A 27,029-nucleotide genomic window follows, 5' to 3' on the forward strand; every position below is an offset into this window, starting at 1 on the left:
AGATGGACAGAATCAACTCCACAGGCACAGCATAACACAGGCATGCCTGCATCCACACACACGTAATACATACACACAAATAACTAAAATAATTTTTAAGACCATTTTAATTCTAGAGGGCTGGGGCTTGCCTAGCACGCATGACGCCCAGCTTTGATCCCCGGGCACCACATATGCCAGACATTATAGCACATGCCTATAATTTTAGCATTTGGGAGGTGGAGGCAGGAGGATCAGAACCTCCTTGGAGCAAGTGGGCGAAGCCTGAAGATTTCAGGGGTCCTTGTGAACCCCAACCCTTCAGCTCCGGGCGTTTGCACATCCAGTCCCACCCACCCCACAAGTGATATTACGGCTGCAAAGAGAGTTCAATTATTACCCCTTTATTGATCTTAAATAAATTACGGACCCATTCTCACTCCCCTCCTAGATAGTTCTTTGATTGCTGAGGGTGCAGGCAGTGGCTGAGCAGGAAGGGGCAGCTAGGTGAAGATTTGCAGGAACTCTTTAGACCAGCTATGTCTGGGTCTCTCCTTAGGGGAACTGTGCCGGAGCCTCCCCTTGGGGCTGTGATGGGGTCTCGCATGGTGACCTTGCTGGTTCCTCTCTAAGTGTCGGCTCCTCTCAGAATGACTGCTTCTGCTGTCAGAGGGGCTGTAGTGAGTTCTCTGAGAATGGCTGCGGTGGAGTCCGGAAGAAGGCCTGTGGAGCCTGGACCTAGAGGGACTGCGGTAGCCTCTTTCAGAAGAACTTTGCCTTGTCCTGCCAGAGCGTCTGGAAGGGGGTCTCTCAGAGAGAGTACTATGGCTCCATTCTGAAGGACTGGCCCATGTCCTCTGGATGGGACTGAGATGGCTCCTTTTGGAGGGGCTGCAGCATCTCTGATAAGGGGGACTGTGTTGGTTCCTCCCATAAAGACCAAGCCAACCCTTGGGGGAGGGATTACGTCCCCTTCTCTCTCGAGGGCTACTAGGGGTACTACTACGAGGGCTCCTCCCTGAGGAACTGCGAGGCCTTCTCCCAGAAGGGCTGGGTTGGCTCCTCCCTGAGGGACTGCGACCTCTCCCCTTAGAGAGCCTGGGTGGGCTCCTGTCAGAGATACTCTGAGGGGTTCTTCTAGAGGGACTGCCATCCTTCCTCTGGGAGGGACTGCGACATCCCCTCACTGAGAGGCTGCTAAGGGTTCTGTCAGAGGGACTCCTAGGCTTTCTCTGAGGACTGTGGTGTGTCCGAAGAGATCTCTCAGACAGGCTGTGATAGGTCCTGTGTTGTTCTTGCTCGTGTTTGAAGTGACTCTGCATGGTTCTCTTCAGAAGGGAGTCAGGCACGAGTGTCTCTTGGACCTGAAATTTGGCTCCTACTTTAGAACAGTTCTTAGACTCTGGACTGAAGAATTCATAGTTTTTCTTTGTTCTGCTGTTGACATTTAGAACTCTACTCAAAGGCTGTAGGATTGGAGTAGCTAGGATAATGACATTCCTCTCAGAAACAATGTTCTTCGCCAATTCCAAAGGTCTGGGTTGGAGAGAGCTCACTTGTTTTGATTGTTGAGCTTGGTCACATGTTTCCTGTGATCTGTCTTCTTTCTTAGGGGTGGAACCCATGAACTTTTGCTTGATAACAGGAGTGCTGGCCCCTCTGCCATCTGTTAAACAATCATCCTCGTCTTTTTCTTCGGGGTACAAGTTTTTGCTTGACCACAAATTGTCTGGACTAGCCCTGTCCTCAGGCTTCTGTCTGGTGATAGCCATAGCTCTATGTGCTCTTTGGAATGCCTGCTTTAGGCCCTGAGAAAGCCGCTGGATGAACCTGGGCTGAGAGGATTTCTTCGGTTGTCTCTTTGAAGAAACAGTGCTGGTTTGAGTGGTTTTGATACTCTTGCTTCTTGATGGATCTGTCAGTGTTCCAGAAGGACATTCTTCTGTGGGTCTACTGTTTTTGTAGAGCTTTATGTTTTGCTTTTTAAGTTCCTTGGTGATTTTCTTCATTGGATATTTTAAGTCTGAGGTCTTACTGAGTCTTGACTTAGCCCATTTTTCATGCTGGTTACTTTCAGAGTCACTCTCTGACGCGGAGAGAACCTCACAGAATTCATAATGCCCAGAGTCTTTGGCTTTTGTCTTCCTTGCCACACCATGGCTGCCCCATTGCTTTTGCCTCCTGTGAACTGGTACAGAAGCCGGAGACTGGGAAGATCCGGACTGGAAATCTCTTGTAGAAGTTGGACTCTTGGAAACTGGAGTATAGATTTTAGCTTTTCTGTGTGATGATGAGGAAGGGTTCTTCGATGTGTCTGCTCTGTTTCTCCCACAATCCTTTGAGACTTGAGGTCTTTTTCTAATGTGCAACCTAAAACCAAGATGCGTCTGGATCTCACCACGGCCTTCAGGGGTTTTTATAAGGTGGGTCTGTGGGTAGACGAGAATGTAAGCAGACTGGGACTTATGACCACATCCACATTCTGAAAATAGGCCGCACTGCAAGCAGATGGGGTATTTCAGGACAAGACCCGACTCTGAGGGTGGACGGACGTTGTAGGGTATCTGACTCCGTAAGAGTTTTGCTGCTATCTCTAGCTTTAGATCTTTAAGCTCTTCTGAGAGCTCGGTATTGGTCTGGGAAAAATAACTTGCCTCGAAGGAGTGGTGAGTCTCGGAAGTTCCTGTTTGTGAATCGCTCTGGGAGATATTACTCGGCTCCCTGGAAACAGGATCTTCCCTACTGTAAAGTATCCCGAAAGGAGACTCTGGCTTCCCTAAGGCAAAAAACTGGGCCCCTGTACATGAGACAGGCACGTGCTGAGTGGCTTCCTGGAATATATCACTGAGTTTTGAGTTCGTTTTCTTTAGTCCCAATCTAGTCCCAGAGTACTGCTGTATTATGGAGGATGTGGATCCACGTGTCCACATCTTTAAGGGTATTCTTTTCTCGTGACCATGGCCTAAGATATGTCTCTGAATATAGTTTTTGACCACTGACGTCTGTGAAATTGTCCTTGGGCCCCTCTCTAGTAGGCTCTGGGAAAATTCCATCAATTCAGCTGGAACCCCAAATAAATTCTGAATTGATTGGCAGATACCCATAGTGGCTCCTTCTGTTAAAAACGGTTGAGAACAAAGCTTTCTTTCCATAGTGGTTCCCAGAACATTCCCCAGCATCAGCATATTGGAGAGGTACTTCCTGGGTAGTCGCTGCCTACAGACATGGCTTTCCCAGATGTTCAGTTGTCTGCCCAGGAAAGAACGAATAGAGTTTCTTCGAGCTCCTAATCCTGCCTGAAACTCCGAGGGTAGTAATCTCAGTGGATACGGAGAATAGCTCTGCAGTGTATTCCCAAATTCTTCCATTTGCTTCTTTTCGGTTGATTCCTTAGTTATGAAATCCATATCCCAGATCTCAGGATATAGGGATCCCACAGAGTTCCCTGTTTTATCAGAAGGAAGGACCAAGGGAAGAGCTGGTGACCGTATCCTAATAGTGTCTGTATAGGACTCTGGAGACTGCAAAATGCCAACATTAAAGTTCTTCATAGTCCGGGCTCTTGACACTTCCGGCATTCCAGAACCCTGAAGGGGCCCTAATTCGCTTGTTTTGACAGAGCTTGAAATGAATGGGATCGGAGGGCTGCTTAGGAACCTAGAGAAGTAATTCTCTGCTTGTAACTTTTCTGATGTTATCATTTCTGAATCTCTGTTCTGAAACGCCCGTCCTTGATTCAGATCCATTTCCAGTACTTTAGGAGAGTCTCTTTTGAGTCCTACAGATTTTCCAGCCTGAAGCCTTTGCTTGTGAGTTAATACTGGAGGTTCCTCAAGTGGAGATGTTTGCTGTAAGATTAATTCTGGAAAATTTTCTTGAATATTTGCCCTTAGAGTTCGTTCTATAGGTTTTATCTTGTCTTGAAGATGTGGTCTTGGGAGCAAATTCAAAGGATCCTTTACTTGAGTTCTTGATCTTGTGGCAACTCCTATTGGTTCTACAGCCTGAGGACTTGGTCCCGGTGCCAGCTCTTCGGATCTCGCAATCAGAAGCAGGGGCTTGGGATGCAATATTGTCTTTATCACTTGAAAGCCTGGTAATTCTATCATTTCTAAAATCTGATGTGTTGGCTCTGCAATTAATTTCTTAGTTTGAACATTTTGTAGCCAAAGTCTTGGAGCAAACTCTGAAACTATCATATCATGCAGTTTGGGAGTCAAATCAACATATTTTGACCCTTGAGAGGTCGGCTCCGGTATCATCACTGACTCTATAACTTGAAGTGGTGGTCCAGGAATCACTGTCAGAGATTTAGAGACTTGAGGAACTTGAAGCTGTGTCTTTGCAGGTTCTGTCATTTGATTGAGTGGCTTTGGGCTGACCGTTACAAAGTTTATAATCTGATCCAGTGATTCTATTGGAGTGGCGTTCACTTTTTCAATGCTTGTCTTCTGGGGCGTTGGTAGACCACTTCCTACCTCTTCTGTCTGACATTCCTCAAACGGGAGCTCTACAGAGGCTGTATTTCCCACAACTTGATTGGTTGGCTTGGCGGCCAACTCTAGGAATTCTTCCCTTTGCAGCCATGGCTTAGAGATCAAACCTACAGATTCGGGAATCTGAGGTCCTGGTGTTATCCCCGGAGCAGAATCTGGAACATGATAGAATGGCCTTGGTGACGAGGCTACAGATTGTTCCCTTGGGGATCTTTTCTCGGAGCTCCCCATCACAGGTTCTAAGTCTTGAGGATATGGCCGTGGAGATTTTTCAACACATTCATTCTCTCTGTTTACTGGCGTTGAAGACACTCTAAGAAATTCTTTCCCTTGTCTTATCTTACAAGTTAGCCCCGTCATTTCTGTGGCATGATTCTTGAGGTCGAGGGTCATTCTCTTAGATCCTGTGGCTGGTTGGGTCTGTGACTGCACGAAATCTTTCACTTGAGGCCACGAACAAGAAAGCAACTCCAGGGTTTCTAGGCTCTGGTAGTTTTTCTGTGGGGTCAGTTCTGAGGCATCTGAACCTTTTTGATCACTTAGTGTTGGAGTCAGATCAGCAAATCCTGGCACTTGAAGCTCTGGCTGCTGCGGCATCCCCAATGATTCTGTGACTGTATCCGTTGGCTTGGAGGTCAACCTCATAGATTTCTCTGTTGTTTCTGTGCTTTTGTGTCCCAACCCTTTCATCATTTCTGAAGATCCCGCATCTTCTTGATAAACGGGCAGCGGAATATAATTTACCAATTTAGGGGCTTGGTACCTGATCTTCGTGTTCATCTCTGCATAGTCCACCAGGTGGTGTGCTGGTCTGCCTGTCACCTTAGAGGGTTCTGTGATTTGATCATTTGTTTGGGGAATTTGGTTCCCAAATGTCACATTTTGAAGGAATGGACTTGGTGATAAGCCCACAGAGTTTCCACTTCGTGGCAGGAACAGCAATGGTTGTTTGCTCATCTCTGGAAACATTTTATCTTCAGGCAGTGGTGTTGGTAAAACTTCCACAGAGTCCACACCAGTTGACTGAGGCTTCGGAGTCAACATGGGTTGTGCAGTTTGCTGCCGTGACCCAAATTGCTTCTTCAAAAATGGGATCTCTTGAAACTTTGCCCCTACCGATAAGTTAGATGGCTTCACACCTTGAAAAGGGGGTCCGGGGCTCAATAGAACAGGTCTTGTATACTGAGATTCTGATCCAGGGGTCCATGCAAAGGACTCTATGTTTTGCAACTGTGGCCCTGAACCAAGCTTCGCTAAATTTATGCGTTGTAATTCTAATCCTGGATTCAATTCAGAAAAATTCATACATTGTTCCTGTGGCCCAGGGTTGTATTCTGCAGGTGCTATACCTGCAATATTTGACCCTGGAGTTAATTCAAGCCTTAAATCTTGCAAGTGCTGTCCTGGGTTAACCGTTATAGGCATCTCTCTTTGAATTCCTGTCCCTGGGTTCAACTCAGGAAACTTCATACCTTGATGTTTAGGAGCTTCTAAATGTGGCCCAGGGTTGTAGCCCATAGAATTTGCAGACTGTGATTCTTGTCTTCGAGGACATGCAGAAGAATTCACATTTTGCAAATGTGTTTGGACACTGCACCAAACAGAATTTACACACATCATTTGTGCTGCTGGAAATGTTGTACCAGAATGCATTCCTTGAAGAAGTGGCCCAAGATTATTCCTATTAGAATGTTCACACTGAGGGTTTTGGCTTGGAATGCATGCAGAAGAATTCACATTTTGAAAATGTGCTTTAGAATTGCACTCAGTGGAATTCACACACGGAGGACTTGGTCCTGGGGTGCATACGGAAGAATTCACACACGGAGGACTTGGTCCTGGGGTGCATACAGAAGAATTCACACACGGAAGACTTGGTCCTGGGGTGCATACGGAAGAATTCACACACAAGTTTAACTCCACAGATTCCCCATTTGGGGACTTTGACTCCACTATCAAAGATTCCATACTTTGGAGCTTTTTCCCATGAGCCAACTCAGATGGCTTTTTATTTTGTGGCTGTGATCCTGAATTAAAGTCCATTGCTTTTATGCCTTGGGATTTTATCTGTGTTACCAGCTCGGGAGATTTTATACTTGTAACGTGATGTTCCATAGAGTTCACATCTTGAAGTTTCATACCCAAGATCTGCTCAGCATATTTCAAATCTTGTAAAGGGGACACTGAGTCCAGCTCTACTGATTTTGTGCCTAAAAACATCTTCCTTGGGGTGAAATCAGGTTTCTTACCTTGTAACTTTGAACTAGGTTTGCTTTCTACCAGTTTCACACCATGAACCCTCTTCTCTGTAAGGACTTCAGATGGCATACCTTGTAATTGTGGTCCAGGAGTAAAGCCCATAGATATGACATCTTGGACCTTTATACCCATGATTGTCCTTGAAGATTTCAGATCTTGTAACTGTGGGCCTGATTCACAGTCTTCTATTTCCATTTCTTGGGACTTTGTCCTCAGACCTGGATTGGATTTTATACCTTGCCACTGTGACCCATGTTTACAGTCTAGCTGGACACTTTGATTGGCAAATGGCTTACCTTGACTTGACGTGACACATTTCATATTTTGGGACTCTGTTTCAGGTGTCAAGTCAGAACATTCTGCACTTTGCCACTGGGGCCCAGAGTTGATCTCAGATTTTATATCCCAAGGCTTTGTCTGAAGTGCTAACTCAGAAGATTTTGCACTTTTTAACTCCATACTGCTTTGTGGTTGTGCCCTTTGGCTTAATACCCCATAGTTCGCTTCTGAGGCCTGTGACTCTTGTTTAAACACTAAAGATGTCACAGATTGAGGTTGTGTTCCTGGGGGTGACCCTAAGGTCACTTCTTGTGGCTGCATTCCAGGGTTCAATCCAGGAGAGCCTGTGACTTCTAAGGGAAACCTGGGTTCAAATGTGAATTTTATATTGTTAATCTTTGACCTTACGTTTGGGTCACATCCTTTCATACTTCTAAACTGGCGCTCCGATTTAAAATCAATAGTTTTGAACCCACGAGACTGTTGTTCCGGCGTTGACCCTGTAAGTTGTTTACTTTGTAACTTCAGCCCTGTAATCAACTCATTAGAAGTCTTCACATTCTTTAGTTGTGCCAAAGGGTTTAACTCTTTAGCTGTGACATCTTCAGATTGTAACCTAAGATTCAGCATAGATTTCTTAGCTTGATAGCCAGATGCTGGGATCCACTGAACAGATTTTGTATTTTCAAGCTGTAATCCATGGTGTAATGCCACACTTTTTACACACTTAGCCTTTGGCTCTGATCTGTGGTGTAATGCCACACTTTTTACACGCTCAGCCTGTGGCTCTGATCTGTGGTGTAATGCCACACTTTTTACACTCTCAGCCTGTGGCTCTGATCTGTGGTGTAATGCCACACTTTTTACACACTTAACCTTTGGCTCTGATCCGTCGTGAAATGCCACACTTTTTACACACTCAGCCTGTGGCTCTGATCCGTGGTGTAATGCCACACTTTTTACACACTCAGCCTGTGGCTCTGATCCGTTGTGAAATGCCACACTTTTTACACACTCAGCCTGTGGCTCTGATCTGTGATGTAATGCCACACTTTTTACACAATCAGACTGTGGCTCTGATCCGTCGTGTAAGGCCACACTTTTTACACACTCAGACTGTGGCTCTGAGTTTTCCCCTTCTTGTAACTCTGGTTTTGGGGATGCCCCAGGGGTTTTTATGTGCTGTACTTTTGGCTCAAGGTTAAAATCTGCAGATTTATTCCCTTGAAGTTTTGGCCTTACAGTTGTTTCAGGTCGCTTCACACCTCCCAGCTGTATGGATGGTTTCTGTTCTGTAGATTTGACACCTTGAGATTGTGACCCACGATTTAACCCTAAACACTTCACGCTGTGGAACTCAGGTCCTGGTATCCACTGAACGGATCTAACACTTACAACTGATGGATCTTGGTTTTGATCCACAGTTTTGATCCCCTGAGGCTGTGGTTCTGAATTGGATGTGACGTTTTCTCCTTTCTGTATCTCTGGTTCTGGGGACAACTCAGGTGTCTTCGTATAGTTTACTTGTGATTCAAGGTTAAAACCCACAGATTTTTCTTCTTGAAGTTTTGGCCTTACAGTCGTCTCTGATGGCTTCACACCTCCCAACTGTATAGACATTTTCTGTTCTGTAGATTTGACACCTTGAGATTGTGACCCATAATTTAACCCTAAACACTTCATGCTGTGGAACTCAGGTCCTGGTATCCACTCAATGGATCTTACCCTTCCAACTGGTGGATCTTTGTTTTGATCCACAGTTTTGATTCCTTGAGGTTGTGGCTCTGATGTTAAGTTCAAAGTTTTTGTTTTCTGAAGCCCTAGTGCTAACGGAGAGGTTTTTACTTGCTGTGACTGTGGCTCAAGATGCAACCCTACAGATTTTTCTTCTTGAACTATTTTAGACCTGACAGTCAATTCAGAGGGCCTCACACCCCTCCATTCTGTAGACGGCTTCAATTCTGTAGGTTTGGCACTTTGAGATTGCAACCTCAAGTCTGACCCTACCCATTTCTCACTTTGAAACTCAGATATTGGTATCCATCGGACGGATTTTGTACTTCCAGTGTGTGGCTCTGTGAGCACCATGGTTTTCACATCTTGAAATGGTGGCTCTAACATTGGCTCTGAGACTTTCACCTGGTGCTCCTGTGGCCCTGGAGTCACCTGGCATGGTTTCATACTTGGCACCTGGGGTTCATCTTGGGCCTCTTCAGGTTTTACACTGTGAACAACTGGTTTAGGAGTCGATTCAAATGATGGTGTATCTTTAAATTGTACTTTAAATTTGATCTCTTTGCGTTTTTTATCTGCAGGTTTGGCTTCTTGACCTGACTTCATGGATAACACATTTTCTGACTCAAAATGCTTGCTCAGCTGGTCTAAAACCCCACCTTTCCACTCGGGTGATCTTACAGTTATCTGGTCATCCTGTCCAGGCTTGAGAGTTAAATCCGTAGGCGCCATCCCTCGACACGGTTGTGTTGAGACTAAATTCACAAGTTTTACTCCTGGGATTCCTTGTGTTTTGGCTATATTCACAGGTTTTAGACTTTGTGGCTTCAAACATGAGATAATCACATGTTTCCTACCCCGCATTTGTGACTGTGCAGTCAGTTCCTTGGGTTTTAGACCTTGTAGTTGAGGCACTTGCAACACCTCCATAAACTCATCTTGAAACTCTTTCCCTGGTACAAAAGTCACAGGACTCTCTTCTTGCTTTGGTTCAAGTTTCAAACCCATGGCATTTAGATCTTGCACATGTGTATCACGGGCCAGCCCCACAGTCTTCAAATCTTGAATTGTTGAACCTGGAATCAACTTCACAGTTTTTGTACCATCTGACTGGGAGCTACATGGGGAGACCACTGTAGATTTTATCCTCTCTGGACATTGTCCTAGAGTTAAGACCGCAGATCTCCTATCCTCTAACTGTGGTCTTGAAGGTAGTAACTCAGATTTTAAACCTTTCAAGTTGGGGCCCAGGGGCAGCTCCTCAGGTTCTTTATCTCCTGCTTGTTTCCCTGGGGTTAACAGTATAGCTTTGACATTTTCCCTCTCTGACTTTGACCTTAACTCCATAGATTTCACATCTCCCAAATGTGGCCCTGGTGTTAACTCTTCCTGCTTTGATGCTGTGACCTTCTCCACACATTTTATATGTCCCAAATGCTGCCCAGGGATCGATTCAGAAGATTCTATACCTTGTGCCTCTGGTCTTCCAACCAACTCAGAATGGTCTACACTTGCTAGCTGTATCCCAGGAGTCAACCTCACTGATTCTGCCATTGGTATCTGTGGCCCAGAAGGTAGTTTATAAGACATCTCATCTTCAAAGCTTGGTGCTTGATTCCTTGTGACATATGCCCTGTCTTCAAACAGCGTCTCCTGTATTATTAACTCTGGCTTCATCCCTTGCCTCTTTGGCTGTGTGGTAAACTCAAACATTTTTACACACTCCAACTGTGGCCCCGAGTGTAACTCTGAAGTCGTCACACCTTGAGATTGAGTTCCTGATGTTCCATCAAAAAAATTGACATTTTGCAGGCACGGCCACGAGTTAAAACTCACCTGCTTTGTATCGTTGAGCTCTGGGGTCATCTTCGCTAGCTTTGGATTATGTATCCCCAACTCTGGAGTCATAAAATGCATACCGTGAAACAACGGTCCTGCAGTTTGCTCCCCAAATTTTACCCCTTGAGGTCTTAGCCTAGAAGCGAACTCAGACACTTTGGTATCTTGTTGCCGCAGTTCCGGGTTTACCTCCTCAGATATCATGCTTGGATATTGTAGTTCAGAGGCTGGTATTGTGTGTTTCCTGCTATGAAACTCTGATACTTCCATAGGTAGAACAAGTTTCCTATCTTCAACCTGTGGCTCTTGGCTTAATGGCAAAAAGGGTTCTGGCAAAAGTCCCTGAGACTTCCTATCTTGAAAGTGAATACCTGGTATGACCTGTGTACATCTGAAACCTTGGTGCTTGGGCTCAGGGGTCAGATCAGAGAATTTCACAGCTTGCGAGCATGGTCCTACATTTACTTCCACAGGCTTCACATGTTGCAGTTTTGCTTCTGGAAGATTTGGCCCCGGGATACAATCTGATGATCTGATTTCTGGTACTGGGGAACGTGATGGTGCCTCATCAGATTTCACACCATAACGTGGGGGGCCTGAGATGACATTTCCTCGTTTTCCCCCTTGGTAGAACTTTGGAAATCTGACACTTTGCAGTTGTGGCCCTGGAATCAACCCAGATTTGATACTTAGCTGCTGTGGTCCTAGATTGAAATGCACAGATTTCACTTTCGGGGGCTGTGTCTCCTCAATCAGTTCCTTCGGGGATGGACTTTGTGGCCCTGACTCTGGCTTTGTCTTTTCAGGACCTACCTCTCCTAGAGACGACTGTCGTGTTACATTTATAGAGTCTTCATTTTGCAACTGTGATTCTGTATCCATTTGCCTAAGTTTGACTTTGAGCTGGGGCCCTGGGATCACATGTTTAATGTGTGGTTTGGGTCCTGTAGTTAGTGTGATAGTCTCTACAGCTAGTACAGGTGGTTTACCAATTACTTCCCCAGATTGCAAATGTTGAGCCAAGGACTCCGATTTCTCACCTTGCACTCCTGGTTCTAGACCCAACTCCAGAGATTCCATTTCTGAATATGGTTCTATCATGGCCCCCTGAGTATCATCAACTTTAGGTAATGTTAATCTGATAGTCTCTCTGTCTTTGTATTCTGGTCTTAGAGTTATTTCTGAACACGATTCTAGAGTCCCATGCAGAAACTTCCCATCTGAGTAGGGATGTGGTTCTGGGGCCATCACCACTGAGTTCATATTCTGCACTTCTGATTCTGGTAGCAAATCCAGAGCATCTTTAATTGCGTTTTGTGATTCTGGAGTCTCTTCCATCTCTTTTACAACCTGGTTCCTAGTTTCAAGAGTTTCTTGGAGTGGTGGTGAGTACATCTCCATAGAGTCTGAGGTTTGGCGCAGTGGCGTCAGCCTCATTCCTAATGATGATTGTGTCAGCTCAACAGATTCTTCCACCTGATGACAAATGTCAGAGCCCACTCTTTCTTCTGGGGCTTGATGCCGTAGGGCCAATTCTGCAGGTTCCAGGAAATGATAACTTGGGTCGGGGTTCACTTCTAAGGATTTTACCGCACAAAGGTGTGTGCTTGGGACCAATTCACTAAGATTCACACTTTCCACCAGTGCCTCGGGAATTAAACTCCTACCTTCTACCAACAGAGTCTTTCTATCTTCGAGCAATGGTACATGGGCTGTCTTCTCAAAGCTGGTGCTTTGTGAATATGGTTTTCGGGTTAAGTTCACAGATTTCTTATCTTCAAGTGATGGTCTTGGAGCCAACTCCACCATTTTTGTATCTCCTTGTAACTCCTGCGATAGGGCTGAATGAACAACCCTTTGCATGCCTTGAGTCTGTGAACCAGGGGTCAAATGTACTGATTTATCACTTTGCACCTGTGGACCTGGGGCCAGCCCAGCAGACTGTATGTTTTGGAGTTGTGCTTCAACTATCACTTGGCCAGATTTCACATCTTGAAGTTGAGATTCAGGGGCTGATGGCACAGATTCCTCACTTTGCAATTGTGGCCTGTGGGTTAATTTCTCAAACTGCATAATCAGCTGATGCAATTCTAGGGTCAAATCTGTAGATACCGCTCTTGAGGTCGGTGGTCCATATTTTACTTTTTCTGGGACTAAAGCCATGGCTATGTCCACAGATTTCATATTTCGCAATCTTGGATCTGGGATTAGGTGCTCAGATTTTACGTTCTGTAATTCTGGGGATAAATTCGTTGAATCCATAACCTTAGGCTGTGGGATTGAGTTTTCCCCCAAATGTTTCATTTCCTTAAGTAGTGGTGTAACTGGCACCACTTCTGTAACGTGATGTTTTTGGCTCCTTCCTATGGGTATTGTACCTTGATCTAGTGGTGCTGTGATTGTTCTCACAGGTTCCACTATTTGATTATGTACCTCTGTCATCTCTACAGAATTCTTCATTTGGGGCTGGGTGTCAGAGGTCCCACCCCTTTCTGGGATTTTGTGACTTTGCCTTGGGCTCACTTCAGAATAGTCTAAGTCTTGGTGCCGTGGGGTAAACTTTGAAGGGTCCATGACCTGCTGAGACAGTCCTGGAGTCGATGACACACCCTCTGCGCCTTGATGTTGTGGAGTCATCCCCACAGAGTCTCCAGCTTGAACCTGGAACCCAGAAGGCAAGTCCAGAGGTTCTTTGACTTGAGCCACTGGCTGTGGAATCAAACCAGGAGGCTCTACAACTTGGAGTGGTGGGATCATTCCCACCCCAGGTGGCGCCTGTACTATCGGGGTCACCTTTAGAGCATGCAGGGATTGACCTGATGGTAGCAGAATCACTCCTGATGACGCTAGGACTGTAGACGGTAGCTGTGGAGGTATGCCTCGAGATTCTGCTGCTCCTCTTGGGACAGTAGAAGTCAGAACGTCTGGCTGGGCTGGCAGTGTGGTCAAATTTTCAGTTTGGATCAAAGCCCTAGGTTCTGTAATGTGTGGCTCTCCTGGTGGAATTTTCTGCATGAAATCCATGGTTTGTTGTGCCACTGGGGTTGCTTTTGTATAATCAATGGCTTTAGGAAGTGCACTTGAGCTAATTTCCAATATATTTTCATGTATTGGACCGGGAGCAATCCCAATGTGTTCTGTGGCTTGATTCTGTGGGCCCAAGGTCATGTTCGGTGTTCCCATGACTTTATGCTGAGGCTGGGGGATCACTTCCACAGTTCCCAGAACTGATTGCTGTAGCCCTAGACTCTTATCTTCTGGTGGTATTTCTTGGTGGCCATGCAGTATATCCACCTTTGCAGATTCCATGACTTGGTATTGTGGCTTTGGGGCTATTTCTGCTGGTTTTATGACATGTGGGTATAATTCATTAATCATCCCCATAGAATCCATGATGCGAAGCAATTCCGCAGGAGTTACCTTCATATTATCTGTGACTGGACTCTGTCTTGAGGCCATACTCTTTGATTCCGTAGCTGAATACTGTTGAATTTTTACTGTTTTTGGTTTAATTACTTGATCTGATGACTGAGGAGTTAGATTCACTGTTTCTGCTTGATTTGGTGGCTGCGGGGGAAACCCCACGCAGTCTATCACCTGCGCATGTGATTCTGGGATCATTCCCATCAAGCCCATAACCTGAAGCAGTGCCACTGGAGTGACCTTTACGCTGTCCGTGGCTGAGCGTGGTACCTGGGCTGTCAGTTCCACGTCAGTTACTTGTGCCCTTTGTGGCTGTATCCTTTGTTCTGGAAGACCGAGGACCCTCTGATCTCTATTCAGCTCTAACACATGCCTTGGATCCTTTTTTATTAAAGCGTTTTCTTCCCGAACTATGTTAATGGGAGCTGGAGTGCCCATTGATATAACTACAGGGTTGTAGCTAAGAACCTGGTGGTCATTCGCAGACTGTAACTGCTTGTTTGAGGTCAGCGTCTGTGACACTTCCGTCCTGCTTAATTCAGAATTCACCCCAATGTTTACATGGACATGAAACGATGGAGCATCTGGAGAACTGTTGGTATTTTGCTCAGCCCTCTGAGGGAGGAGTGTAGGTAACTGAGTTTTGGGGAGCCCTTGTTCAGGGACTCCTTGTACATTCATCAATTCGTTACGTATTTCCCAGGATTTCTTCACAGGCAGATGCACCACTTGTGCCCGCAAAGTCGAAACCTTATGTGATATGTGTCTTTCCAGTTCTCCTCTGACTATAGGAGAGAGCTGGAGTGGAGCCCATACTAGGGGGTCTAGGCTCTCATTTAAAAGAGATTTCTTAAGATCTGTCTTCTGTAAAGTAGGCAGGGATGAGCCCCGGCTCCTGGGAGCAGGCGGTTCCTTTCGGGAGAGAGCAGGGAAGCTATGGCTCCGGAATTGCCGCGTTGCTCTTCCAGGAAAAACTGGAAGGGATGGGTTCGAGCTGTCACTATATGATACAGAAGACATGCTGGAGTCAGAAGAACGGTTTCCCGTCGTACCCACAATGTCAGAGCCGGAGGAAGACCAATCTTGGGGCTCTTTTAAGGTTTTCATAAGTGTTGACCTGACAAAAAGAAATGTTTTCATTTTCTTTGGGATCAGTAGGCATAAAATTAGTAAGAAGAGAGAGAGTGGTTGTTTCAAGTTCAAAACATTTTTGGTCTAAGGGAGAGATGAAAGGACGGGTTGCATTCACAAACATCAGTTATTTATGTAAAGAATCCCTCCACCAAGAGCAAGATGTGTGAGTCAGTGAGGAAAGGACATGCTGTACAAAGAGAGAAGCTGAGTTCCATCCCCAGGACCCACATGAAAAGAAAGGGACACAGTGCCCCAGTGCTGGGGAAGCAGAGAAAAGTGGATACCCTGGGGCTCACTGGACAGCCAAGGCTAATTATCTCAAAAATCCAGCTGCATGGCTCCCCAGAAATGACACCCAAGTTTTGCAAACACATACATGCACACACACACATGCACACACGCACAACCTGTGCTTGCCATTAAGAAAGAAGACCTGTGTTCGATCCCTAAGACCCACATCTTAGAAGGAAAGAACTGACTCCTGTGGCTTCTCCTCTGACCACCATGTACATGATGTGGTACACATGTGCACACATGCACAAAAATAATAAATAAATAAATACCTAAATAAATGTGATGTGTACACACACACACACACTCACACACACACACTTTGGGGCCTAGAGATATGGCTCAGCAGTTAAGAGTAGTGTCTGCTCTTCCAGAGGACCCAAGTTTGCTTACCAACACCCACATGGTAGTCTACAAACATTTGTAACTCCAGTGCCAGGGGATCCAATGCCCTCTTCTGGCCTCTGTGGGCATCAGTCATGAATGTGGTGCACAAACACACATGCAAGTAAAATACCCATATAAAACATGGAATAAATAAAGCTTAAAAAATTATTCTCCATTGCTCAAACTCACTTTTCTTTTACCTCCCTCCTTTTACTCCCTCTCTCTCTCCCCTACCCAGAAACTCTGTTTCCTGACCTTGCATTTTCCAAATGATGGAAGATCTTTTGAAAACTCCTGTCTATGGATCTGGATATATATTCCTGGCTCCAGCCAGTAGAGTCTCCTGAAATACTGAACACAAAAGGGGATGTCAGTAGAATTGAAGTGATATTAAAGTACCAGTAAGCCAGCCAATAAGAATAGGAAGTTAATTTAGGAAGGAGGCAATTGCTGTCACAGTAAATGAAGTAAAAGTCCCAGGATTTTACATACAGCATCTACGGTTAAGATGGTGTTGCAGCTAGGATTTCCATTGTTGTACTGAAACACGATGACCACAAACTTAGGGGGACAGGGTTTGTTTCAGCTTACAGTTCTCAGGTTACACTCCATTGCTGACAGAAGTCATGGTAGGACCTCAGGGCAAGATGGACCCAGGAGGCAGCAGCTGATGCAAAGGCCGTGGAGGAACCCTGCTTACTGGATTGCTTTCATGGCTTGCTCACCCTGCCTTCTTGTGCTACTTGAGACCACCAGTCCATGGGTGGCATCACCCACAGTGAGCTGGACCTTCCTATATCAATCATCAATTAAGAAAATGTAGCTGGGCAGTGGTGGCACACACCTGTAATCCCAGCACTTTGGAGGCAGAGGCAGGTAGATCTCTGAGTTCAAGGCCTGTCTGGTCTACAGCGTGAGTTCTAGGATAGCCAGGGCTACACAGAGAAGCCCTGTCTCGAAAAACCAAAAAAAAAAAAAAAAAAATTTAAAAAAGCAGCACAGGCTTGTCCACAGGGCAATCTAGAGAGGGCAATCTCTTCCAAAATGATGCCAGTTTGGATCATGTTGACATGAAACCAGCCATCATGGTATTTGTCATAGGACAGTCTGAAGACAGACTCTGCTTACCATGTTAGATCAGCTTCAATGATATTCATCATTCCAGCTTTTTTCAGCTGTGAAACTGTAATAGGAGTAAAGAGACCGTGAGCATAGTGACTACTGACATCATCTAACAATTAGGGGAGCAAAGATGAAGTCACATCGTGAAACTGATGAGTGGTACGGCCCAGCTATCAAGTTTTGTTTTGCAAGCAAACTATACTGTCTTCATCATGTACTAGAAGTGACCCCGGAATGCAGTAGTGAGGGACACAGAGGTTCCCAATACATCTTTTCCTTTAAAGATGTCTACCCCACATCCACATCCGTGGTAGCGAAATAAGGAGATGGACCTCCCTCACCAAACTCTTGGTAGTTAATTTTTGCCCATGCCATGAAAATGTATGGGACAGAGAAGCACGAGGAAAGCAAACAATGTAGGAATTATGGAGCTGTCTGCATGACTTTGGAAGTGAAGATGTCAGAAAGATGGGGGCACTATCCAGGAACACCCTCTTTTTCCACTTTCTTCCACCCGCTGTTCAAGACTAGAGTTTGAAAGCATGGCCCACGGTTGATCAGTCACCAGCCTTGAGCTGATCAGTAAGGGAGAGAATCATTTTGACCTGTAAGTTGATGTTTCTGGAATTTTTCATGTTTCTTCGAAATCTAGAGAAACACACAAAAAGAGACAAAGTCAGGTTTATGCTCTAGATTGGGGGTTTTATGGACAACACTTCTCACCTTATCTATGGGATAGTGACACATTTTATATCAGGTATCAACACGGTTGTCATCTGTAACCATATTATTAGTTACCATCTCATCGAATTACGTGTGAATAATTTATTAAGTATACTAAGGGACCAGCAAGATTGCCCTGTAGGCACAGGTGTTTGACACCAAGCCTAATGACCTGAGTTCCGTCTCTGGAGCCCACAGAGTAAAAGAAGAAAAGCAATTTCCACAAGTCGTCTTCACCTCCACACGCGTGCCATGGGCATTTGTACATGGATTACACACATACAAATTAGTCCTAGATTATTGTGTGTATGAGTCCTGTACTCTAGAGACTTGCATTCATAAGGAAAATAGCCAACCAAACAGGTAAGATGCCATGTGGGAGCCAGCAAAACGACTCAGTGACTAAAGATACCTGTGGCCAAGCCTTGGCAACCTATGTTCAATCCCTATGACCAGTATGGTACATGAAAAGACTCTTTCAGGTTGTCCTCTACTTCCACATACCCCTGGCCCCATGTCATACGCACACATGTACACACACACACACACACACACAAAATATAATTTTCATTTTGTTTTGTTTTTGTTTTTCGAGACAGGGTTTCTCTGAGAAACCTGGCTGTCCTGGAACTCGCTCTGTCGATCAAGCTGATCTGGAGCTCACAGGGGTCCCACTTCTGCCTCCTGAGTGCTTACAAATGTAATTTTTAAAAAATGGGGTAACTCACTCAGGATAGTGTTTTCTAATTCCAACCATTTGTATGCAAAATTCAAGATGTCGTTATTTTTTACTGCTGAATAGTACTCTAATGTGTAAATGTGCCACATTTTCTTTATCCACTCTTCAGTTGTGGGCCATCTAGGTTGCTTCTAGATTATGGCTATTACAAATAATGCTGCTATGAACATAGTTGAACAAATGCCCTTGTAGTATGATTGAGCATCTTTTTGAGGTAACCCAGACCCAAAAAGATGAATATGGTATGTAGTCACTCATAAGCGAATACTAGCTACAAAGGGCATTGAGCCTATAATTCATGATCCTAGAGAAGCTAAGTAATAAAGTGAACTCTAAGAAAAACATATATAGATCCACCTGGAAAGTCGAAATAGACAAGATCGCCTGACAAAATTGGGAGCACGAGGTGGATGGAGAAGGGAGGGGAGAAGGGGAAGGCTAGGGGAGGAGAGGGGTGAGGAGAACTTGAGAGAATGGGATAGTCGAGATGAAGGAAGGACAGAGATGAGAGCAAGGAAAGAGATAGCCTGATTGAGGGAGACATTATGGGGTTAACAAGAAACATGGCTCTAGATACAGGAATTCACAAGGATGACCCCAGCTAAGACCCTAAGCAATAGAGGAGAGAGAGCCCAATCTTAATTTGCCCTGTAGTCAGACTGATGAATATCTTAAATGTCAACATAGAACCTTCATCCAGCAACTGATGGAAACAGAGGCAGAGACCCACATCGGAGCACTGGACTGAGCTCCCAAAGTCCAGTTGAAGAGTGGAAGGAATGAGAATATGAGCAAAGAGGTCAAGATCACGATGGGTTCACCCACTGAAACAGTCTACCTGAGCTAATGGGAGCTCACCAACTTCAGCTAAACTGGGAAGGAACAAGCATAGGATCAAACTAGTCCCTCTGAATGTGGGTGACAGTTGTATGGCTGGGGCAGATTGCGGGACCACTGGCCCTACTGCATGTACTGGCTTTTTGGGACCCTACTCTCTTTGGATGGATACCTTGATCAACCCAGATATAGTAGAGAGGGCCATGGACCTTCCCCAAAGCAATGTGCCTTAACCTCTCTGAGGATGGATGGGGTAAGGTGGGAGATATGTGGATGGAGTAAGAGGAAGGGAGGGAGTGGGAATTTGGATTGGTGTGTGTAATGAAGGGAAATAATTTGTTTTCTTTTTTAAATATATAAATAAAGATGGGGTGGGGTAAATGTCATAGAAATATATCAGCCGAGCTGTGGTGGCACACACCTTTAATTCCAGCACTTAGGAGGCAGAGGCAGGTGGATCTCTGAGTTCAAGGCCAGCCTGGTCTACAGAGTAAGCTCCAGGATAGCCAGGGCTACACAGAGAACACTGTCTCAAAAAAAAAAAAAAAAAAGAGAGAAGAAGAAGAAGAAGAGGAGGAGGAGAGAAAAGAAACAGAAAAGAAAGAAAGATATCATTGAACACAGAAGACCACGATTAATTTCTTAAGAAAGAATGGAAGAATTGCCATTTGGGGTAGATATCAAAGAGTCAGTGGCTTTTCAAGAGACTCGGTTTTATGGACATGTTACTAGTATGCAGATTCTTATTCTTTGTCTTCTATTGGTTACATGGATCCTGTTCTTACCCAGCATTCAATAGTCAGTGCTGCTTGCCCATACAGATCCCTACTTTCCCCGTCTTCTCTAGAACATGGATCCAAAGGCTCCTGGACCTATGCTTCTTGGATTGCTACTTATAGGACTCAAATAAGTTCTTTTAATTTTACAGGTTCGGGCTGAATTGATTATCACGTGTCAAAGAGTGAGAAATCTGGTATGGGAACAAAACAAAACAAAAACCCGAGGAGCAACAGTGAAACCTCAGAGGCCACCCTGAAATCCTAAGTCACGCCAGTGTCAGACTCTAGAAAAATCTGGGTTAGCAAAAGAGTTGGGGCAAAGAATGCCCTGTATAAAATAACTAAGACCTTATTTAAAAAAAAAAAAGGTTCTCAAAGTGTCACATGCTCAGAGGAAACAAGGCGCCCTTCTCTGGGAACCCAGACTGTGTCCGTGGGGAAAGAGAAGCAAGTTGCAGTCTGGACTCCTCGCTGATCTCTTCTTTACTGCCGAAGCAATGTTACCGCTACCCTAAGCTCCCACGGCCACGATTTCCCCAGTGGACCATAACCTTGGGAGACTGAGCAGAACTGAACCTTTCCCCCAATTAAGTCACTTCTGTTAGAGCAGTCAGGGGACAGGAAAGGAGCTAAGACAGTGGCAAATAAAAAAGAGAAAAGTAAAAGTGTATCATTTCTCAATATGGGATGTGGAGACGGACGCAAATTCAAATGTGGGGTGCTGGAGAGGTGGCTCAAGCGTTAAGAGCGCTGGTTGCTCTTGGAGAGGACCCAGGTTTGGTTCCCAGCACCCACACTGTGTCTTCTAACTGTAACTCCAGTTTCAAGGGACCTGCTGCTGTCTTATGACCCCTGAAAGCACCAGGAAACATGTGTTGTCATGCACACAGGCAGGCAAAAATCTCATACACAGAAAATAAAACAATTCTTATTTTTTTTAAAAAAAATTCAAATGTGAAAAATAATGTGAATTTTTTGTTGTTGTTTTCTTTCTTTTTTCTTTTTCTTTTTTCTTTCTTTTTTTTTCTGAGAGAGAAGGGTTCCTGACTGTCCTGGAACTCACTCTGTAGACCAGAGGCCTTGAACTCACAGGATCCCTCTGTCTCTGCTTCTCAAGTGCTGGAATTAAAGGCGTGCGCCACCGGGCCCAGCTGAGAGCCAATTTCTTAACTTTAGTCACATTCCTTTGGAGTGTGTGTGTGTGCATGTGTGTGTGCGTGCATGCGTGTGTGTGTCCGCGCGCGCGTGTGTGTGTGTGTGTAATAAAGAGCAATCTGGTCTTTGTTCCAGATTCTTAGTACAAACTTCCAAAACCCCTGTAACTCTGTGAGCATTGAGGGCGTCTGTTCCGTTAGTGAGATGGAAATGTGGATTTGCTTCTGTTTTAATTGAAGAAGCTGGAACAATCACCATTCTAAAATCTAATTAAGACCTGACCACTCAATATATTTATGCAAAGTTGCAAAAGTACCAAACAAAATATTAGCAAACTGAATCTAATAAATCTAATTAAAGTGTTGGATCCAACATTACAAATGAATTACACATTTCCTAGGAATTCACAGTTGATTTATTATCTTACATTCTCATGCGACTCGGTACACTGATTGAACAAACAAGAAAAAATATGACCATCTAAATAGAGGCAGGAAATATACTTAATACTTAGTACCCAGTATGAAGAGATTAAATTTAAAATTTTAGAAGATTTTTTTAATTAACACCAATTCTTGCTAAAATTTCCTTGATTTGATAAAGAATATTTGAAAAGCTACAGAAAACATACATAACTGGTGAAGTACTGAAAACTTTCCTTGACTTAATAAAAGAGACAGATGCCCACAACACACTGCTCCTAAATATTGTACTGGAAGTCATATTCATAAATGAAGGCAAGGAGAACAAAGGCATAAATAAGAACTGGAAAATAGGTAATAAAACTGTTGTTATTTATACATAACATGATTTAGAGAATATTCCTTCAGGAGAATAGATTCAAAGTGAGAAACTTAGCAGGGTCCTCTAAGCAGATCATTATGGAAAGATGTTGTATTTGCGGGTTTCAGCATCATTTATAAAATGGGATTTACAAGGGGCAGTGGTGGCATGTATCTTTAATGCAAGCTCTCAGAAAACAGGAGCAGGTGGATCTCTGTGAGTAGGCCAGCCTGGTCTACAGAGTGACAAAGTGAGTTCCAGGGTAGCCTGGGCTACACTGAGAAACCCTGCCCCCTCCCCCGAAAGAAAGAAAGGTGGTGGACTGCTTGCCTAGCACACCAGACCCCGGGTTCGATCCCTAGTACTAAAAATACATAAAAAGATAGATATAGGCGATGGAGGATAGATAGATAGATGATAGATAGATAGATAGATAGATAGATAGATAGATAGATGATAGATAGATAGATAGATGATAGATAGATAGATAGATGATAGATAGATGATAAATAGATAGATAGATGATAGATAGATAGATAGATAGATAGATAGATAGATAGATAGATAGATAGATAGATAGAATGCCATACCAGAGCAGACAATATGTACCTCCTGGTGAGTATCGTGACCTATGAAGTATGTCCTCTCTTCTCAACAGAAAACAAATTCCTCCTGGTTCTAGTTCATGTTGAGTTGCAAAAAATAGAATATTTGTCATCAGCCTATCTATGAAGGAAGGGGTTTAGTTGGCCTCATGGTTCCAGAAGTCTAAGAGCCTAGTGCTAGCTTGTCCTTAGCTCACGTGACGTCTTTGTACAGCTTCAACTCACAGCAGAAGCAGAGGAGCTGGTGGGTGCATGCGGAAGACAAAATGGATCCGACTCCTGTGGCAGCTAACCCAGTCCTCAGAGAGTAAGGAGCCCCGCCTGGGAGACCCTACCCAGTCTGCAAAGAATGGCATGAATCCCTCCTGAAGGTCACACTTGGCAACCCTGATCCCCTGGAAAATGCATATATTTCTACATGAATTTTGGAAAAATCCCAACTCACAGGAAGTACAAGAGGCAGCAAAATGTATCAAATCACAACATGGAGGGGGTTTTTTAAATAATTTTTCCTAATTCAAAATACTTTATATATGCATACAATAAAATATAATCATACCCACCCCTCCCCACTCCAACTTTCCCCACATACCCCACAACATATCCAACTCCCAACCTCATGTTTGCCTTTTTTTTTTTATAACCCACTAAATCCAAATAGCATCGTCCTCATGTGCACGGCTGCACAGCACGGGTATTTGATCAACAAAATGTTGACGTAAACTCTAGAGAAATGTTTCTTTTATCCAATACTTAAATAAAACTATTAAAAGAAAAGAAAATATTAGAATAAAGAAGCATTCTGGCAAGAAACCTGGCTTTAGAGAAATTCCCAGGCATCCGCATGGATGACCCCATCTAAGACACTAAGCAATAGTGGAGAGGATGCCTGAACTGGCCTTGTCCTGTAGTCAGACTGATGACTATCTTAAATATCACCGTAGATCCTCCATCCAGCAACTGATGCAAGCAGAGGCAGAGACCCACAGCAAATCACTGGGCTGAACTCCCAAAGTCTAGTCGAAGAGTGGGAGGAGTGAGAATACAAGCAAAGAGGTCAAGGCCATGATGGGGTTACCCACTGAAACAGCTTGCCTGAGCTAATGGGAACCCACCAACTCTGACCTGACAGTGAGGGGACCAGCATAGGACCCAACTAGGCCCTCTGAATGTGGGTGACAGTTGTATGACTGGGGCAGACTGTGGGGCCACTGACAGACCAGGATTTATCCCAACTGCATGTACTGGCTTTTTGGAGCCCATTCTCTTTGGAGGGATACCTTGCTCAGTCTAGATAGAGTGGGGAGGGCGTTGGTCCTGACTCAAAGCAATGTGCTAGACTTTGTGGACTCCTCTCTGAGGAGTGAATGGAGGGAGGTGGAGGGGAAGGGAGGAGGGGAGTGAGTGAGAACTGGGATTGGTATGTAAAATGAGAAACGAAAGTTTTTACTAAATAAATAAATAGAAACATACTGTTGCCAGGCGGTGGTGACACACACCTTTAATCCCAGCACTCGAGAGACAGAGGCAGGCAGATTTCTGTGAGTTCGAGGCCAGCCTGATCTACAGAAAGATCTCCAGGACATCCAGGATTACATAGACAAACTGTGCCTTGAAGAACCAAAAGGAAAAAAACCTAAAACAGACAAACAAACAAAAATCAAGGAAAAAATACACCAGAAATGTAGTCATTGCTTTACCTGGAATGAGCAATGACCTGAATTTGATCATCACTAACATACACACAGACACCCAGATGCTCACATGCTCACACACACACACCCACACACTCACACGAATTCACACAAACAAAAAATGCACAACAGACTTGAATAGGCAGTTTACAAAGGAGAATTTCCAAACAACTATTAAACCTGAGATGTTATTCAATGTTATTATTTATCGGGGGGCAGGGTGGGGGATGCACATGAAACCATAGTGCAATACCACACACTCACTGGAGTGACTCAATAAAGAGGTGGGCGTGCCAAGTCTGGGGAAGATGGCAGGAGAGCCAGCCGCTCATGGTCTGCTCAGAGGATCGAAGACTCAGAAGAGGCATGATCTACTGATGTTTCAAACACACAAACAATGTACTCAGACAATCTCTCTCCCACTGGAAATAGACACTTGCAATTCACTCCCTGAGACCTTCTTTGTCTTGTCATATGGTTATAAATCTTTCTTCATAAGACAAGCTCACCTACCATCTGCCTCCCATCCATGCGATGGACAATATCCACACCACTCTTACTTACCACATTCTTTCCCCTAACTTCCCCAGAGTTAAGTCATATGAATGCTTCATTTCAGCTGGAACTCCTAGACAGCACTTCCTCTATACCTAGTAATTCTTCCTCAGTGTCTATTTGATAATAGATCCTAAAGCTACCGAAGCTACTTCTTTCTTCTTTTTCTTCTCCTCCCCTTTGACTTCTCCTCCTTGTCGTTGTCTTCTTCTTCTTCCTCTTCTCCTTCCCCCTCCTCCTTTCTCCTCTCCCTCTTCCTCCTCTTCCCCCTCCTCCCCCTCTTTCTTCCCCTCCTCTTCCCGTTCCTCCTCCTCCTTCTTCCTCCCCCTCCTCCTCCCCCTTCTCGTCCTTCCCCTCGACTTCTCCTCGTCATCGTCTTCTTCTTTTCTCCTTCCCCCTCCTCCTCTTTCCCCTCCTCCCCCTTTCTCCCCATCCTCCCCCTCCTCGTCCTCCTCCCGTTTCATTCCCCTCCTCCTCCTCCTCCTCTCCCTCTCCTTCTTCTTCTTTGTATTCTTCTTCATATTCTTCAATTTTTGAGACAGAATCTCTGTTCAGTCCTGGCTGTCCTCGAACTCACTATGTAGACCAGGCTAGTCTTGAAATTAGGGAGATCCTCCTGCCTCTCCCTCCCAATTGTTGGGACTAAAGGTATGCACCACCATACCCATCCTAAGGCTTCTTGAAGTGAATTAAGAGAAAGACAAGGCAGGTAGTGCCTCCCTTAGTCCCAGCACTTGGGAGGCAGAGGCTAAAGAATCTCTGTGAGTTCAAGGCCAACCTGGTCTACAGAAATCAGGAGAGCCAGGGCTACACAGAGAAACCTTGTCTTGAAAAATCAAAAGAAAGAAAGAAAAAGGAGGAAGCATCTATTAGTAATGTCTCAACTCCCCTCTGCCCTCCATCAAGGTCCTCCTATGGCCCAGAGAACAGGCATTCAGACAAACCTATAGGACGTCAGCATGGGGAAAAGTGACTTGAGAAAGAGTGGTTATCACGTACCTTTGTCTTGGCTGCCACCTGGCCCTTGTTCTGATGCCTAGAAAACAGTATCCATGCAACAACAACTAAAAAACCAAGTAACACAACGCTGAGATACGCTGGCAGTGGGGCAGCCAGGCCCCACAGTAACGCCATTCCTCAAGCCTATGCCCCCTCTCAGCTACAGCTTCTGCCTTTATAGTGAGATTCAATGACATCACAATAGGCCCTGCCAGGGAAAGCCAGGCTGTGGGCACGCTCAGGTACCAGCTGAGCCCTTCCCTGTGTCTGCCCGTGGCTCTGAGAGCTCTGATATCTAAAGCTCAGGGAAGAATCCATCTGTGAATCTCCTAGGGTTCAGCTAGGCAGACTTGTCATTAAGGGAGGCGTGATGAGGCAGACTTTCAAAGGTCTTCCCAAATGACTTGTTCTGACTCACATTTTCTTTGGAGCCAGTCACTGGTCACTGTCAAGTTTGGACTGGGTCTATAGCCATAAATTGCAAACTGCAAGTTAGAACATAGCCCCAAGTGGAATCTAAGAGAGCTGGGATAGATCAAGTGGGATCCCTCAGGGACTTGGAGGTGCTTGGTTTTCTAGGTTTGCAGGTCTCCATATTATTTCCTAGTTGCTGTTGCCCCGACACACATCACTCTGAGCAGTGGCCTTAAGAGAGGATTGACGGTCTCATTGCCCAGATCAGTCATTATACCACCCATCACTCCATCTTCCCTAGAGTCAAGGCAGTGCAAACAAGATTTGCTTTTCTTACTATTTTAAATTGTGTGTGTATGCGTATGCACGTATGAGTGCAGGTGCTATGGAGAGGGGCCGAGAGGGAATCTGCAGGGACAGGTGTTTGAGGACCACACAACATGGGTGCCGGGTACTGAACTTGAGTCTCTGCAAGAGCAGCCTTCATTCCCCACCTCTGGGCCACCTCCAGCCTAACAAGGAGCTTTTAGGCCCTGTCATTTACATTATGATGTCAGCATGTCCCTTGAGGGTTCAGGGGGGGAATTTTTTTTTTTCGAGACAGGGTTTCTCCGTAGCTTTTTGGTTCCTGTCCTGGAACTAGCTCTTCTAGACCAGGCTGGCCTCGAACTCACAGAGATCCGCCTGCCTCTGCCTCCCAAGTGCTGGCAAGGTTAGGTTCCAAAACAAGACAATCAGTTTTATTTCTGAGATCAGAAGATGCCAGTGACTCTTCCCCGATCCCGGGCTGTTAATGCCCCCAC

The 27,029-nt window shown here is 45.0% G+C and overlaps 1 protein-coding gene and 1 pseudogene across 3 annotated transcripts; one reads left to right on the forward strand and one right to left on the reverse strand.

Moving 5' to 3' along the window:
• The window catches only part of LOC121439570, a 44,785-nt pseudogene extending 24,126 nt beyond the window's left edge, over window positions 1-20,659 (forward strand).
• On the reverse strand, window positions 368-27,006 carry LOC121439566. 3 transcript variants are annotated; one of them, XM_041640079.1, is made up of 5 exons: window positions 25,813-27,006; window positions 17,549-17,591; window positions 16,950-17,004; window positions 16,077-16,172; window positions 368-15,126 (listed from the first exon to the last, which is right to left on the reverse strand). In XM_041640079.1, exons 1-5 carry the CDS (start codon window positions 25,945-25,947, stop codon window positions 483-485), a joined length of 14,973 nt encoding a protein of 4,990 aa, XP_041496013.1. In that variant the 5' UTR covers window positions 25,948-27,006; the 3' UTR covers window positions 368-482. The 3 variants fall into 3 exon arrangements, with proteins under 3 accessions (XP_041496013.1, XP_041496014.1, XP_041496015.1); XM_041640080.1 differs by lacking the exon at window positions 25,813-27,006 and adding an exon at window positions 24,523-25,076; XM_041640081.1 differs by lacking the exon at window positions 25,813-27,006 and adding an exon at window positions 24,523-25,076 and having other exon boundaries at window positions 16,950-17,591.
• Window positions 27,007-27,029: the final 23 nt, after the last annotated feature.

Source organism: Microtus oregoni, unplaced genomic scaffold (genome assembly GCF_018167655.1).
Source record: "Microtus oregoni isolate MIOR12 unplaced genomic scaffold, Mior012 000062F_ref0000492, whole genome shotgun sequence".
In the NCBI taxonomy this organism is placed as follows: Eukaryota; Metazoa; Chordata; class Mammalia; order Rodentia; family Cricetidae; genus Microtus; species Microtus oregoni.